Source organism: Anas acuta, chromosome 10 (assembly GCF_963932015.1).
Source record: "Anas acuta chromosome 10, bAnaAcu1.1, whole genome shotgun sequence".
Taxonomy (NCBI): Eukaryota; Metazoa; Chordata; class Aves; order Anseriformes; family Anatidae; genus Anas; species Anas acuta.
Window position 1 is genome coordinate 21,239,330 of NC_088988.1, and position 13,040 is coordinate 21,252,369.

Consider the following 13,040-nt stretch of genomic DNA (forward strand, 5'->3'; position numbering starts at 1 on the left):
TAGGTTATTTTCTTTCACTTTATTATTGCTCTTACGGCCCTGGGCCAAATACGTTACAGTGCAAAAACTGGAACTTAATACAACAGAAGAGCCTCAGTAGAAGATACTGGGGGGAAAATAACCTCAGCAGAATTTATTTCCCCCCTAAGCATCCTGCTCCTGCGATCCTGCAGGTTTCCCCTGACCCATTTGCCGTGTTTTACACAAGAAACGCGTGGCTGCATTAGGTCAGTACGGGCAGCACCATCCAAACCGCCGCCTTCCCCCTGAGGAGCCCTGCGGCCAGTCGCTACCGGCAGCGCCCAGGACGTGCAACTTGGGCTGTAGGCGTCCCAAAACCGAGTTCTGGCGGCCTTGCCCCCGCGGCGGCTCTCACTCGGGGCCCGCAGGCTGACGAGGGCCCCACGGCGGGGCTCTTCCCCTCGCGGGCCTCCCCCATCCCGGCTCGCTCCTTGCCGCCCAGCCCTGCTCCCCCCGGCTCCGCTCCGCCCGTCGGAGCCGAACAGCTCGCACCGCGGCCGCCCCGCGGCCACCCCCACGCCCGCCCCTTCCCCTCCTCACGGCGGGGCCCTGGCGGTTCCGCGCAGCCGGAGCCGGCTCCAGGAGCAGCTACCGCCGCTCTACAGCAACCCTCGGCCCTCGCAGCGCCGGCAGGTAGCGGCCTCGCCGGCGGTGGGGGGGAGGCGGTGGGGAACCGGTGACGGGCCCAAGCGGGGCAGGAGCCGATCCCCAGGCCGCGCAGGCCGCAGCGCGCAGCCCGTTCCGGGGGGGAGCTGCGGCCCCAGGCCCGGCCCTCCTGCCTCCTTTGCCCAGCCCCGGGGCCGCTTCATCCCTCGGCCTGCCCGCAGCCGCCACCGAGCGGCCTCGCCCCGACCTCCCCTGACTGAGCCCCGGACCCGGCCGCAGGCCCTGCCCCGCCTCGTCTGTCCTCACCTCCGCAGGCCACTGTGGGGTCGGAGGCGGGACTGTCCCATTCCTTCCCTGAGCTTCTGGCTTCCTCGGGCGTACCTGGCAGAAAAGGCATTCATCCCGGCACAGGACGTTTTGAAGAAAGCCTGGCGGTGGGAAAGACCGTGGTTGCAATGACCATCTTGCCCCCTATTACGTTATTGTTGGATTTTATACAAACAAGCTACTTACAAACCGATACATGCTCACATAGTTCCCTCCACGTGCATGTTGTTTGGTGTGTGTGTATGTTTTTCCCCCCAGGAGTAAGGAAAAGAGTTGAAACTAATTCATTGCAAAAGCTTTAAAACCACAAACAGCATGCAGCTGAGGCATATTTCTTAGAGCAGCTCCATTATCACTCACTCACACCAGTGGTAACACAAGTACCCCTGTCTGCACTCTGGGAATGGTAATGTGCCTGCATTCAGGACTGGACATTGTTGATTTTCAATTGCAGAGTAGCAGGGTAAAGCAATTTTACTTCTGGCCTGCTCTCACAGAACAGAGAGAACTGTGAATTAATAAGAGAATGACTAGCTGTTTTTTTTTTTGTTTGTTTGTTTGTTTTTTAACATTTTCAAATTTTACAAGGCTTTGACAGTACAAAACATCAAAGATTTTTTAATGCAGTTGCTGTAGTCTTTTATAGTGCATGTTCTTTGGCAACGTGTCTGGATCTTATGGCCCACTGTGGGGGGATTTCCTGAAAGCCAGGATTTAAACAAATGGTTCTCTATTCTAGGTACCCAACTAAAACAGCTTAAAGAACATTTTTTTCTGTGAAGGGCTGACATTTCATACTGTTCAAAGAAGTGGAGCCTGATAGGCATTTTGAGTCAAGGACCCAAAAAGTGAGTGCATTCAAAGCTATGATCCGTTCTAAAACCTTGTCAGGAGTATGGAAAATTATGAATTTCATGAGTAGATTTAGGGTAATGTTTCCTATACTTTCAACTCAGGTAATTTAAGGTCTCTGATGGCATAAAATATGTTTCTGTTTTCAGACATTTCATACAGTATTAAATGAGTGTTGGGTAGGAAGATGCATTGCTTGTATGTTTCCATTTAGGAGTCAGACTAAAGAATAATGAATTAAAGTGACTGTCATCATGACAACTGTAAGACAGAGAAGGGGTGGAAGAGTCACAGAAGGAGCTGAAGATCAGCCTTCAGAAGAGAAGAATGTGAAGTCTGATGGGAATGTTCTGTCTGGTAGGTAATGATTAGGACATTATGACTTTGTACTAGTGTTCAGCATCTGGTATCTGTCTTAGACACAGGTTAGAAATAGGTAAGTACCTGTCCTGGTTTCAGTTAGAACAGAATTAATTTTCTTCCTAGTAGCTGGTGGAATGCTGTGTTTTGGCTTAGGATGAGAAGAGTGCTGATAACACCCCGATGCTTTAATTGTTGCAGAGCAGTGCTTATACTAAGCCAAGGACATCTCAGCCTTTTGCTCTGTCCTGCCAACGGGCAGGCTGGGGGTGCAGTAAGAGCTGGGAGGGGACAGACCCAGGACAGGTGACCCAAACTAGCCAAAGGGGTATTCCATACCATCTGACGTCATGCTAAACAATATATAGGGGTGGCTAGCCGGGGGGAGGGGGCCGGACTGCTCGGGGTTAGGCTGGGCATCGGTCAGCGAGTGGTGAGCAATTGCATTGTGCATCACTTGTTTGTACATATTATTATTATTTCCCTATTATCACCATTGTATTATTATTGTTATTATTGTTATTATTATTTTGTTATTATTATTTTCCTGTCTTATTAAACTGTCTTTATCTCAACTCACGGGCTTCACTTTCCATTTCTCTTCCCCGTCCCAGAGAGGGAGGGGGGAGGGTGAGCGAACGGCTGCGTGGTGTTTAACTGCCGGCCGGGTTAAACCACGACAGTACCGAATAAATTTTCATACTTGAATATCTATTACCAAAATTAGTTGGATGAGAGAGAGCATGCAGATTACTGCATGGCAATCTCACTCCATTTTAAAACTCTAATTTATTCGGTAAAAACATTTTTTTTCTGTTTACTAATGGTGGTGCATTGTCAGATTTCTTATAGTTGTCATCCGTTTTTAAAGGAATCACAGTTCAAATCATTGGTAACATAAAAAGATTTGAAAACCTCTAATTGATCGTACTTAAATATAAGCAGATTGCATATGAAATATTACTTGAACTAGAAACCCTTGCTTTTTGGCTGCAGGACAGACTGGCTAGCTAAGTTTAAAAAAGCAGGCAGATATATTAAGAAGTTTGAAGATTTGATATCTTTGTGATCTAACAGTCATCCTCTACAGCTTTGATTTAGAAAAGATGCCCTTGAGGATATTCCAATTTGGATTTACAAATTAGATATGATATATATCTAGATTTATGTAGAGTTGTGGTGTTCTTAAACTATAACTACATTTTCCAAGTAAGGCACACTTTATTTCATTTTGCATGTACTTGAATTGCTATGAGCAAAGAAAAAACGTAACTTTATAAAGAGCTCTCAAAACCCTGTGTCCTGATGCCAGAATGTAACCTGTACTAGCACAGGCAGTGTATCAATGCGTTTCCAAAATTCATTAAAATTGAATCGTGTGCTTCACAGTTACACAGTCAAATATTTCTCTTCCAAGATCATACAGGTGGAAAGCTGTGGAACATACTTTCAATAACTCTTGGTGGAATTGTTGCCATTGGTGTTGGACTTCTTACTTCTTTTTATGTTGCTACGCTGCATGAAAATGACCTGTGGTTTTCCAATATTAAGGTAACAGTCATCAATCATTTCATCAATCAGTGCTTTTGTAGAGCTTTAATAAGAATGTTAGTTGAAGTTTCATTTATTTATCTGTCTTGTAACTTGCTCAAAAACATAGAATATTTCAGGTTTTTTTTTTTAATTTGTTATGTAAAATCAGAAGTTGTGCTTCCCTCCCCACGATATTTTAAGTACTCAAGTCATTTCTGTAAATACCTTTCACCACTTTTTTTCGTCTAAATGCATTGTTATACAGCTGTGTGTGCCATTATTCTGCTGCCTGAGGGACAGCAATGGTTCTTCCAAGCACTGGTCATCAAGAAGAGAGTTTTAACAATCTGCTGTGTGTTGCTTTATAAACATATCTTGTAGCAAAAGCAATCCAAAACTACCACCACCAAAAAAACAAAACAACAGTTAAAAATAATACACAAGATCCTGGCACACAGTTCTTTAATTATATTTAAGCTGTGATCCTGTAATACAATTTGGGCACAGTCCCTTACTATTCAATACTGATCTTATATAAGACTATTCTAAATGCGCAAACCTCAAAATACATTTCAGACAATTATCAATGTAAAACACTCTAGGGGAATTTTTATTCCCAAGATCCAGAACTGACTATTTTTCTTCCCAGAATCATTGCATGGGAAAATAATACAGCTTTACGCACATCTAAATTTAACCAGAGAAAAGAAACAGGTGAGTAATTTTTCTTTGAAAATGCCTAAGATTGGTAGGCTCTGTTAGGTCTCCATGTATTACGTTATTCAAATATCTGTATTTAACTGGAACACTTGTATTGCAATATCATTCTTTCCTATAATAGGCACTTATCCTGTCCAAGACACATTTACATATTGAAAATAAAAATAGTTGGTACTTACTGAAGCAGTTACTGCTGTATTATACATATAATAGAGTTTTGTACCTGCTGTCATCTTTCTCTGAATGTAGAGATATATCGTATATTATATACGTATTAGGTGCACCTCAGATTTACCTTGTCCTTCCAAAAACAGGTATTGATGAATTCCACAGGTATTTTGAAGTACAAATATAAATGTCTACAAGTCCATGTCTGAACATTGTTTTCTTTTCTATTGAACTGATACACAGGGACACAGCACACTAAGAGAAGCAAGTCTGTAGTTGCAATTAAGTTGCCCCCCCAGTGGATGAAATGACCATTTTATTTGATCATTAAGTACAGAATGCCATTAGATTTCAGAACTGGAAAACACCCTAACCATATAGATATATTTTTAGTCTGTTGTCTTTGTAGCTCTCATTCCATCCTAAGGAATCGATGTGATATCTAGTAACATCGGAGTACGTTGAACAATTTTAGCTAATTTGATGGAAATATTCTTAGAAGTATTAAATTCATCTACCAACAGGTTAACTGAGAAAAACATACAGATACTCTTACTGAAGGTAAGAGGTAAGAAGGTATCTTAGTAAGATACTCTTACTATAATATGAGGTCAAAGATGTTAACTCCGCCAGAGAATCTGGGAGCCCCCAGGGCTAATTTTAAGCTGACAGCAACAGGAAAAACTTTAATGGGGTTTCATATACGTGTATCATTAGAGATAAAATAACCAGTTGTAACACAGAGCCAAAATCAGACAGGCTTTATACATACTGCTTTTTGGAGCAGTGAAAAGCAGTATGTATTCATGTTTGTATGAATATGTATGTATTATTCAGTGAAAATAGTCTATTTATGTTTTGCATGTGCACATTCTCAACTTACATTGGTTCTAAGGATATCTTTTCATGTAGAAGACTACCATTATACTTTGATCAGACAAATGCAATTTAGTTTTGTAAATGCTTACTTTCCAAGAAGGATTCAAAGATATTTCGAAAGACTTGTTCTTACATGATGTATTATAGGTTGAAAACAAACAGGTAGCAACCCCTGCAGTTTATTTGCAAATACAAAGAATGTTGAGAATGATACGAGTCTGATAACATCTGCAGTTGTCTGCCAGGCCAGAGTTTGAACGTGCTTTCACTTTGGTTAACACAAAGCTTTCTAAGGTTTTAACATTAACTTAAATATAGGCAAGACTAATTTTCATGCCAGTATGCACATCTCAGTATCCATATTTTATACACATTTTTCTTGCCAGTATACCTATTTTATGGTGAGAAGTCAGACTAGCAAGATAAGAAATCTAAGCTGTATGAGATCCTCGCAATTTTTTTTTTGAAAATAAATGAAATTTTTTTTTCATCTAACATTTTATAGTTTAGCCAAAGCATAAATATTTGCCTATCTTAAGCAAATATGAGAATTTTGAAAGATTTTTGGCTAAAAATTTGGACTTTTGGACTAATCTATACAGAAGCTTTTACATATACTGCTTAGGTAGAAAGGTAGATTTTTTTTTCTGAATTTAGACTACATTGATGCATGAACATCATAATTGCTTAGTTACAGAATTACACATTTTGCCAATTGTATTCAGCCCTAAAGACTAGAAGTAAAAATGACTTCATTGTGTGAAGTCATGAATTGTAACTTCAGTGTAATTGAAGTAACAACTTGTGTGTGCACTTGTAGTGATTGACTTTCTGTAATTTCAATTACAGTCAACAGAAAGCTGCTTCAGTTTTGGGTATTTTCCAGCACTGGTTCACCGGACTACCAAGAACTGTGGTCTGTGCTTGTTATACTGTTTTGTATTATTTTAAACATGGCCTTCAACAGTGTAGTGATTTCAGCTGGTTCAGTATGTGTGAGTCTTATTCCTAGTTGCTAATAAATATGCCTGCTATTACAAATTTGCCATCGTCATTGGAGAAGGCTATAATATTGTTTCTTTGTCAGAAAAACTGAAAAAGCAGATTTTGAAGAGCCGTTTATGCTATGAAAGTGGTGCATGACTGGTATTTTTTTTTTTTTTACTATTTTACTATCCCAAGACCTCCTGAAAAAAAATGCAGAAAAAAATTAGAATGGAAAATACCATGTCACATAATCAGAAGAGGTGTTTTCATGCACTTCTGCCAGGGATCACAGAAGATTACAATGACGTATCTTGGTCAAGCTATTTGAAGAAAAAAAGCTTGAATCTCTCATATGCATCAAAACAATAAACATTTCTCTTTGTGATGGTACAAGCCGAAACAGGTTTCTTAGCCAAAAAGCCTTTCTCAATTTTCTGGCAAGTCTATTTCCAGTATTTTTCAGCAATTCTGATTTTTGATTGGGTTTATTGATTGCTTCTCAAGTGTAGTGTCATTTTGGAAACATGCTGTTCTACAGAAATTAAAAAGGGTGGGAATTGCATCACCTTTCCTGTCAGCTGTTGTATTGCTTGTTCAAATGCAAACTCAGAAGAAATCTTGAACAGGCCAAGGCCACACAACAAATTAATGCTCTAACACAAACAGTTAAACATTCAGAGCTTTCATTTGTTCTTCATCCCCTCTGAGTAAGCATTTAGGTGACTGCTGTTTCCTTTACCTTGAATAAAGTTGCTGCTTGTAAGAAACCAGGAATAAAAATATCAAGCTTCAAATCTTTCAGACATACAGCATAAAAAGCCTAGGATTCTTTCTCTGAGTGCCTCTATTTTACCTCTTTACATTCTGAATATAAAATAAAGACGAGAAAAAGTGGAGAAACTGGCAGCTAGATAATTAGAACTTCCCAAAGTGAATATGTAAGCCATAAACAGGGGGAGGGCACTCCAAAACTTTTGTGGTATTTTTCCAAAGAAGTATCAATTGAGTGGCTGTTGGGTGCTTTTATTCCAGATCAAAAATCATCTGAGTAGGAGCCATGCCATCCTAACAGATGGGCATAAGGTTAACCAGGCAACAGACCATGTACGTGGATTAAATACGTTTGCTGAAGGCATGATTTGCAACCAGAAACGATGACAGCAGCCATCTGTATTGAGTTGCCACTTATACAGTTGAGGAGATTTTCAAATCTTAAATGGAACAGCTAAAGGATGTTTTCAGTAACACAAATTGTGCTTTAGTTTTGTCAAAAGGTAAAACAAATTAGAGCTTTGCTAGTGTTCTTTATTTGTAGAAAAGCTCAACTCAGACTTTGGCTGATTGTTCAGTATCTGGGATGACTCAGTTAGGGATCTTAAGGAAATTTGACTTCCAGAATTTTGTACTGCTCTAGAGAGGAAGAGTCCTTTGTATTTTGTTTTGAATGGTTAATACTATTAGACTACAATTGCATAAATAGAAATCATATGCCATACAATACTGGAGGATTTTTTTATAACAGTGATAACTTTGTTGAACACATACAAATTGAATATACAATAAGGCAAGTGTGCTTTTATAATGCTTACCCGTAAGTCCATATGTTTTTATTGTCATGGAATACTAGAAAAAGTATAAGTTGCTGTAGAACTGGAAAAATACTGCACGTGAATAAAACAGATGTTATCTTAGCATGAAACAGATGTAAAACTCACTAGTGTTTGTCTCATAAAGTATAGAATTTGGTTGAATACAGCTGGTGCCAGGATTACAATTTAATCACGTTTGAATGCATTTTTGCTAATTAGATCCCCCTCTGTGACTCTGCTCTCCCCCTTAATAAATTCCAAATGTTAACATTTCTTCTTCTTTTTTTTTTTTTAAAAAACACTTTGAATCATCTGCTTTTTGGTATTTTGGTATTAGAAGACTTCAGTAGTGATGAATTTGAAAATAGAGCTCATTCAAAATCCAGCATTCTCATTTTGCTAAGTACGTAGCTTTTAGTATGTAGTGCCAATATCAGTTTCTTCTGATGGTATTATAATTTGTATGCTGCAGAGCATCTGGAGAGTTTAATTGTGGACTTATTTTGAATCAGATGCGTTTTTATCTGTTGATTTTTCTCAGACCAGAACTAATATTGATTTATTCTGTCAATAGTTAACTTCAATAAAACATGTGTTTTGGTTTAAGATATGGTGTACTGGGCAGTAGAGAAAGGAGGAGCATGATTATGATTATTATTATTAACCCCATTTTTTTTATTATTATTTTTAACCCCATTATGGGTTCTGTGCCAGCAGAAGAGATGAGACTGTTTAAGAGAGGTGAAGGTCTTGAAATTCTGTGCAAGGTTGCTTTAACCAGAATGGCATTCATAAAAATATCAGAATCATATCATTCTGTTACTTCAGTAATTTTGTAAAAAACAAACAAAACATGAATTAATAAGGTTATCTTTAGAAATCTCACCAAAATTTCTTAATGTATGACTTCCTTACACCGCATATGGGGACCTCATTGGATTGCAAATTGGGATATTAACCTTTACTAATTAACTGCTTAACAGAGATAATTGAAGGAATGTGTTTATCAAAACTACTACAAAGATCACTACTAAGAAAATAATTTTGTATAAGATGCCTATTATTTCTCATCAAATTGGCTGTTCATGCAGTCTTATCTTGGTTAAATGTGGTCATCCAAGGCTCTGATTTTGTTTTAAATTTCATTAGGTCTTCATAACTAATAAGTTAACAGAAGGAAACAAATGCCTAAGCCTGTCTGAGAGCAGTTTTTTATCTAGGAGAGCTTTCACAGTTCACTAGACCTCACCTGCTTTAGCATCAGCTAATAAAAAGGTAGAGTTTGAAATGCACATAATTTAGATAATATAAACATTTTTGGATTAAAAAATAACTCTACCTGTGCCTAAAAACAAGTAGATAATCTTTTTTTTTTTTTTTAACGTATATTTTAAGTGTGAGAGTAATGATTAGCTGGCTTATTGCAAGAAACAGCTTTTAGGAAAATGGGCAGCAGATTACCCTGCCAGTTGAAATCTCAGAGTTGGGATAATGATGTAGTCCCAAGTATAGCACATTGATTTAATCAAGCCTTAAGGTGGCAAAACCATGGAGCACTACAGTGTAACCACATCTGGAAGAAAAGTTTAAATGCATGGAGCACGCATATGCAGTTTTAAAGTCCACCCCTTGGCCACTGCACCTATCTAAACACTGAATAATTCAAAAATAGTAAAAGATCCAAAATGTTTCAGAACTGCATATCAGAACCACCAAAGGCACATACATTTCTATAGTTAACAGAAGCATCAACACCTCAGCCCTTTTGCCTCTCACCCTAAGTTGTTCGTGTATTTTATTTAAACTAAGTTGCATAGAATACATAAATCCAAAGACTCAAACTACTGAATAGGCCGGTTCCCCCATTGTAGACAGAATTAGAATTTCATGTTTTTATTTATACTGAAATTTGAAATAAATTTTCTATTTTAAAATTGACTCTTTAGTAATTGTTATTTGGATGAGTATCTGATGAAATTAATTAGATCAGAATATTAGAAGTTTACTTACATAGGCAAGTTTAACATAATTGGTACCAAAATTCACTAGTTACCGTATCCATTGGGTTGACTTGATGGAAAAACATGGCAGCTTCATTTGACTGCAAAAAGCAAATAGAAAGTGAATTTATTATTGAACTTTAACTTGCAGGAAGTTGAAAGAGAAATTTCATTCAGAACAGAATGCGGACTTTATTACTCCTACTACAAACAGATGATTCAGGCTGCTTCCATCCAGCAAGGTATTGTAAACTGTAAAGTAAGTTTTCCTTTGTGTTGCCAGCTGACTGTTTTTAACATTTTTTCAAATATAGTTGAAGACAAGGAATACCATAACTGTGAAAGATGGTGTAACAGTTGTACTGGAGACATATTTGTTCTGTTCATCCACCAAGGAGCCACTAAGTTATGGATGTAATCAGTTTCACAGTGATATATTGGTTTCTGTCCCACACCTTCACCTTCAGAGGAAGGCAATGTCTTTGGGAGACAGCTTTCATATTTGTTCAGATTTCAGCCTTGTTGGTTTATTCAGTTTATTACTCTTATTTTTACTCTTCTCTTCTTGTTCAACTTAAACGATGAATTATTTGCGGGAAGGGACAATTTCTTGTTGTATGCCTATACAGTAAGTGACACAATGGCAGTTTTCAAAAGCAAACCATATACAATGACAGGGTTTTCTGTGATAGTGTCGTGTTTTCTAGATACTTAAATGTTGCTCCCTATCAATTTTCCTTATACTACATTTGTCAATAGTAACATCACCTGTGTTCAAAGTAGTGACAAGAATGGTTCGCAAGATCTAGTACATACCACTAACTCTATACTAGGAATATAAGTGTAAAAATAAATGTTTTATGTATTACTAAATATATAGTACTTGAATTAGCACTCTAAGTCACATTCTCAGCAGGGAAGCTGAGGACATCAGAAGGTCATAGTGATTTAGAGGTAATGTAATCTGAATCCTTGGCTCAACATATGCAGTTTTTGGTGAAAGATCCTAAAATACCTTTGAAAAAGTTATTCACTGTTCAAATGAAGATGGAGGGGGGAAAATGACCATCTCCTATTTCAATTTCTCTTTATCATTAAGGTTTACATGGTTTAGTATATGACAATAAAACTGAATCTGTGAGGACAATTAACATACTTGAAAGAATGAATGTTTACCAGGAGGTGTTTCTCAGCATTCTGTATAGGATTCTTCCAATTCAGGTAGGCATTTATTTATGGCTTTAGATTGTAAGTGCATTATGAAGTTTGCCCAGTGAATCATAGCTCCCCTTTTCAGTTATTTTCTAATTAGAAATATTTCTGATACCTTTTTAATTTATCAAAGCAAAACTTCATATATATTAAGTATAATCCTCTCCCCAAGTGTTTTATGTCAACATCAGTGTTCTTGTGTTTTACAGCAATACCTAGAGCCTGTTTATTTTTATATCTACACTTTGTTTGGACTTCAGGCAGTATATGTCTTTGCTCTGTATGTAACAAGCTGGCTTCTTAGTGGAACATGGCTTTCAGGGTTATTGGCAGCTTGCTGGTATATTACAAACAGGTAAGTGAGATTCAGTATTCAGTCTTCCAAAAATTTTTACCTCATGTCAAAGGTAGAGCATTAAACCTTCAAATGCATGATTAATTAGAAGAAAAAATAAGGTCTCTCTCCAGATTAGACACAAAATGGAAAAAATAATAGAAAATAATTAGAAAACAATCAAAAATGGGTTGAAGATGCAGAAGTTTCAAGAAATTGGAGTAAAAAAATTGTGTAAATTAGTCTCTGAAAATGGACTACAAATCTCAGATATGCCTGGATCTCCAGATGATATGTCCTGTATTTTCCAGCCTAGGGTCCCTTAGATGTTAAAGACATCTGCTAATATGCCCTTTAGGTCTCACCTTAGTATCCACCCACCAGAGATTATAAACAACCTAAGATCATCTTTTTATCAGTTGATTTCTCCATTCAGAGAGAAACATGGAGGAACTGGCTTTACATCAGCACTAAGCTGCTGGAATGAAGCTAAGACTAGTGACATAGACTGTTCTGTGTTGATGTTTTTTTTTTAACTTTTAATTGAGATTTTGTAATGACTGCCTATTGGAGAGCTTGTACTAATTCCTGTAACGTACCTTTTATGTTAGAATATTCAAAACATTACCTCAAGCTTCTGACCAGTCTAGTGGTTTTCAAATCCAATGCATTGGGATCACATTGAAGAACTTGATGTCTTAATATTCTGATATGCGCTTTACAGAAACCAAAAGACAAAGTGTAATTACCTGTAGCTTAAATTCCACATGCTGGACTCCAGAGGTGTTTTTCGGGGAGAGGGGTTGATTTTTTCATTTTTGAATTACTCAAGCTGTGTTTCAGAAGTAAGATTTAATCCATACTATATTCTTTTTCTCACAGTAAGTAAAGTTAAAGCACAGCAGCTGAGGTACAGAAACAGCTTGCAGATTTGCAGGACCTTCATAATGATATTTTTTCTAGAACCAGGCATGTTAAGTTTAGAGTCTTCATTTCTAAAACACCACAAAACATGCCTGTCATTGCAGCCTCTCTGTCACCCAAGTTAGTGTTCTGTTTGTTTTAAATTTATGAAACTGTTTGTTTTGTATAGAATAGATACTACAAGAGTAGAATTCACCATTCCCTTAAGAGAAAACTGGGCACTACCATTCTTTGCGGTTCAGATTGCAGCCATCACATATCTACTCAGAACGCATTTGCAGCCAGCTCAAGAAGTGAGTATTTCTTAAAAGTATGACACAGCAAAACTAGTATCAGAAAACTGTCTCTAAAACTTAGGAGAAAATACTTAAAAAGCATTTATAGCACTGGAGATATATATGTGTACACACACACACACACACAAATTGCTTACAAAGATTAAAATATCCTTTAGATTTAGTTGGAAAACAAACATATATATGCTCAGCATTGAAAAAAATATGCTGAAACTTTTAGCTTTAAAATTAA

The 13,040-nt window shown here is 37.7% G+C and overlaps 1 protein-coding gene across 7 annotated transcripts in view; it reads left to right on the plus strand.

Annotated features, from left to right (window-relative positions):
• Positions 1–285: 285 nt before the first annotated feature.
• DPY19L3 (dpy-19 like C-mannosyltransferase 3) overlaps positions 286–13,040 on the plus strand; it is a 39,451-nt gene continuing 26,696 nt past the window's right edge. The window contains exons 1-8 of one of the 7 annotated variants that reach the window (XR_011100080.1): positions 286–654; positions 1,694–1,802; positions 2,021–2,163; positions 3,584–3,717; positions 10,194–10,284; positions 11,142–11,263; positions 11,464–11,609; positions 12,682–12,805. Coding sequence is in view for 6 of the 7 variants with exons in the window: in XM_068693968.1 (XP_068550069.1) it covers positions 2,061–2,163; positions 3,584–3,717; positions 10,194–10,284; positions 11,142–11,263; positions 11,464–11,609; positions 12,682–12,805 (720 nt within the window). In the remaining variant the exon portion in view is untranslated. Of the gene's footprint in view, positions 655–1,398; positions 1,418–1,693; positions 1,803–2,020; positions 2,164–3,583; positions 3,718–10,193; positions 10,302–11,141; positions 11,264–11,463; positions 11,610–12,681; positions 12,806–13,040 lie in introns of those variants that run through there. The other 6 variants (XM_068693968.1, XM_068693964.1, XM_068693965.1 and 3 more) reach the window with 6 other exon arrangements.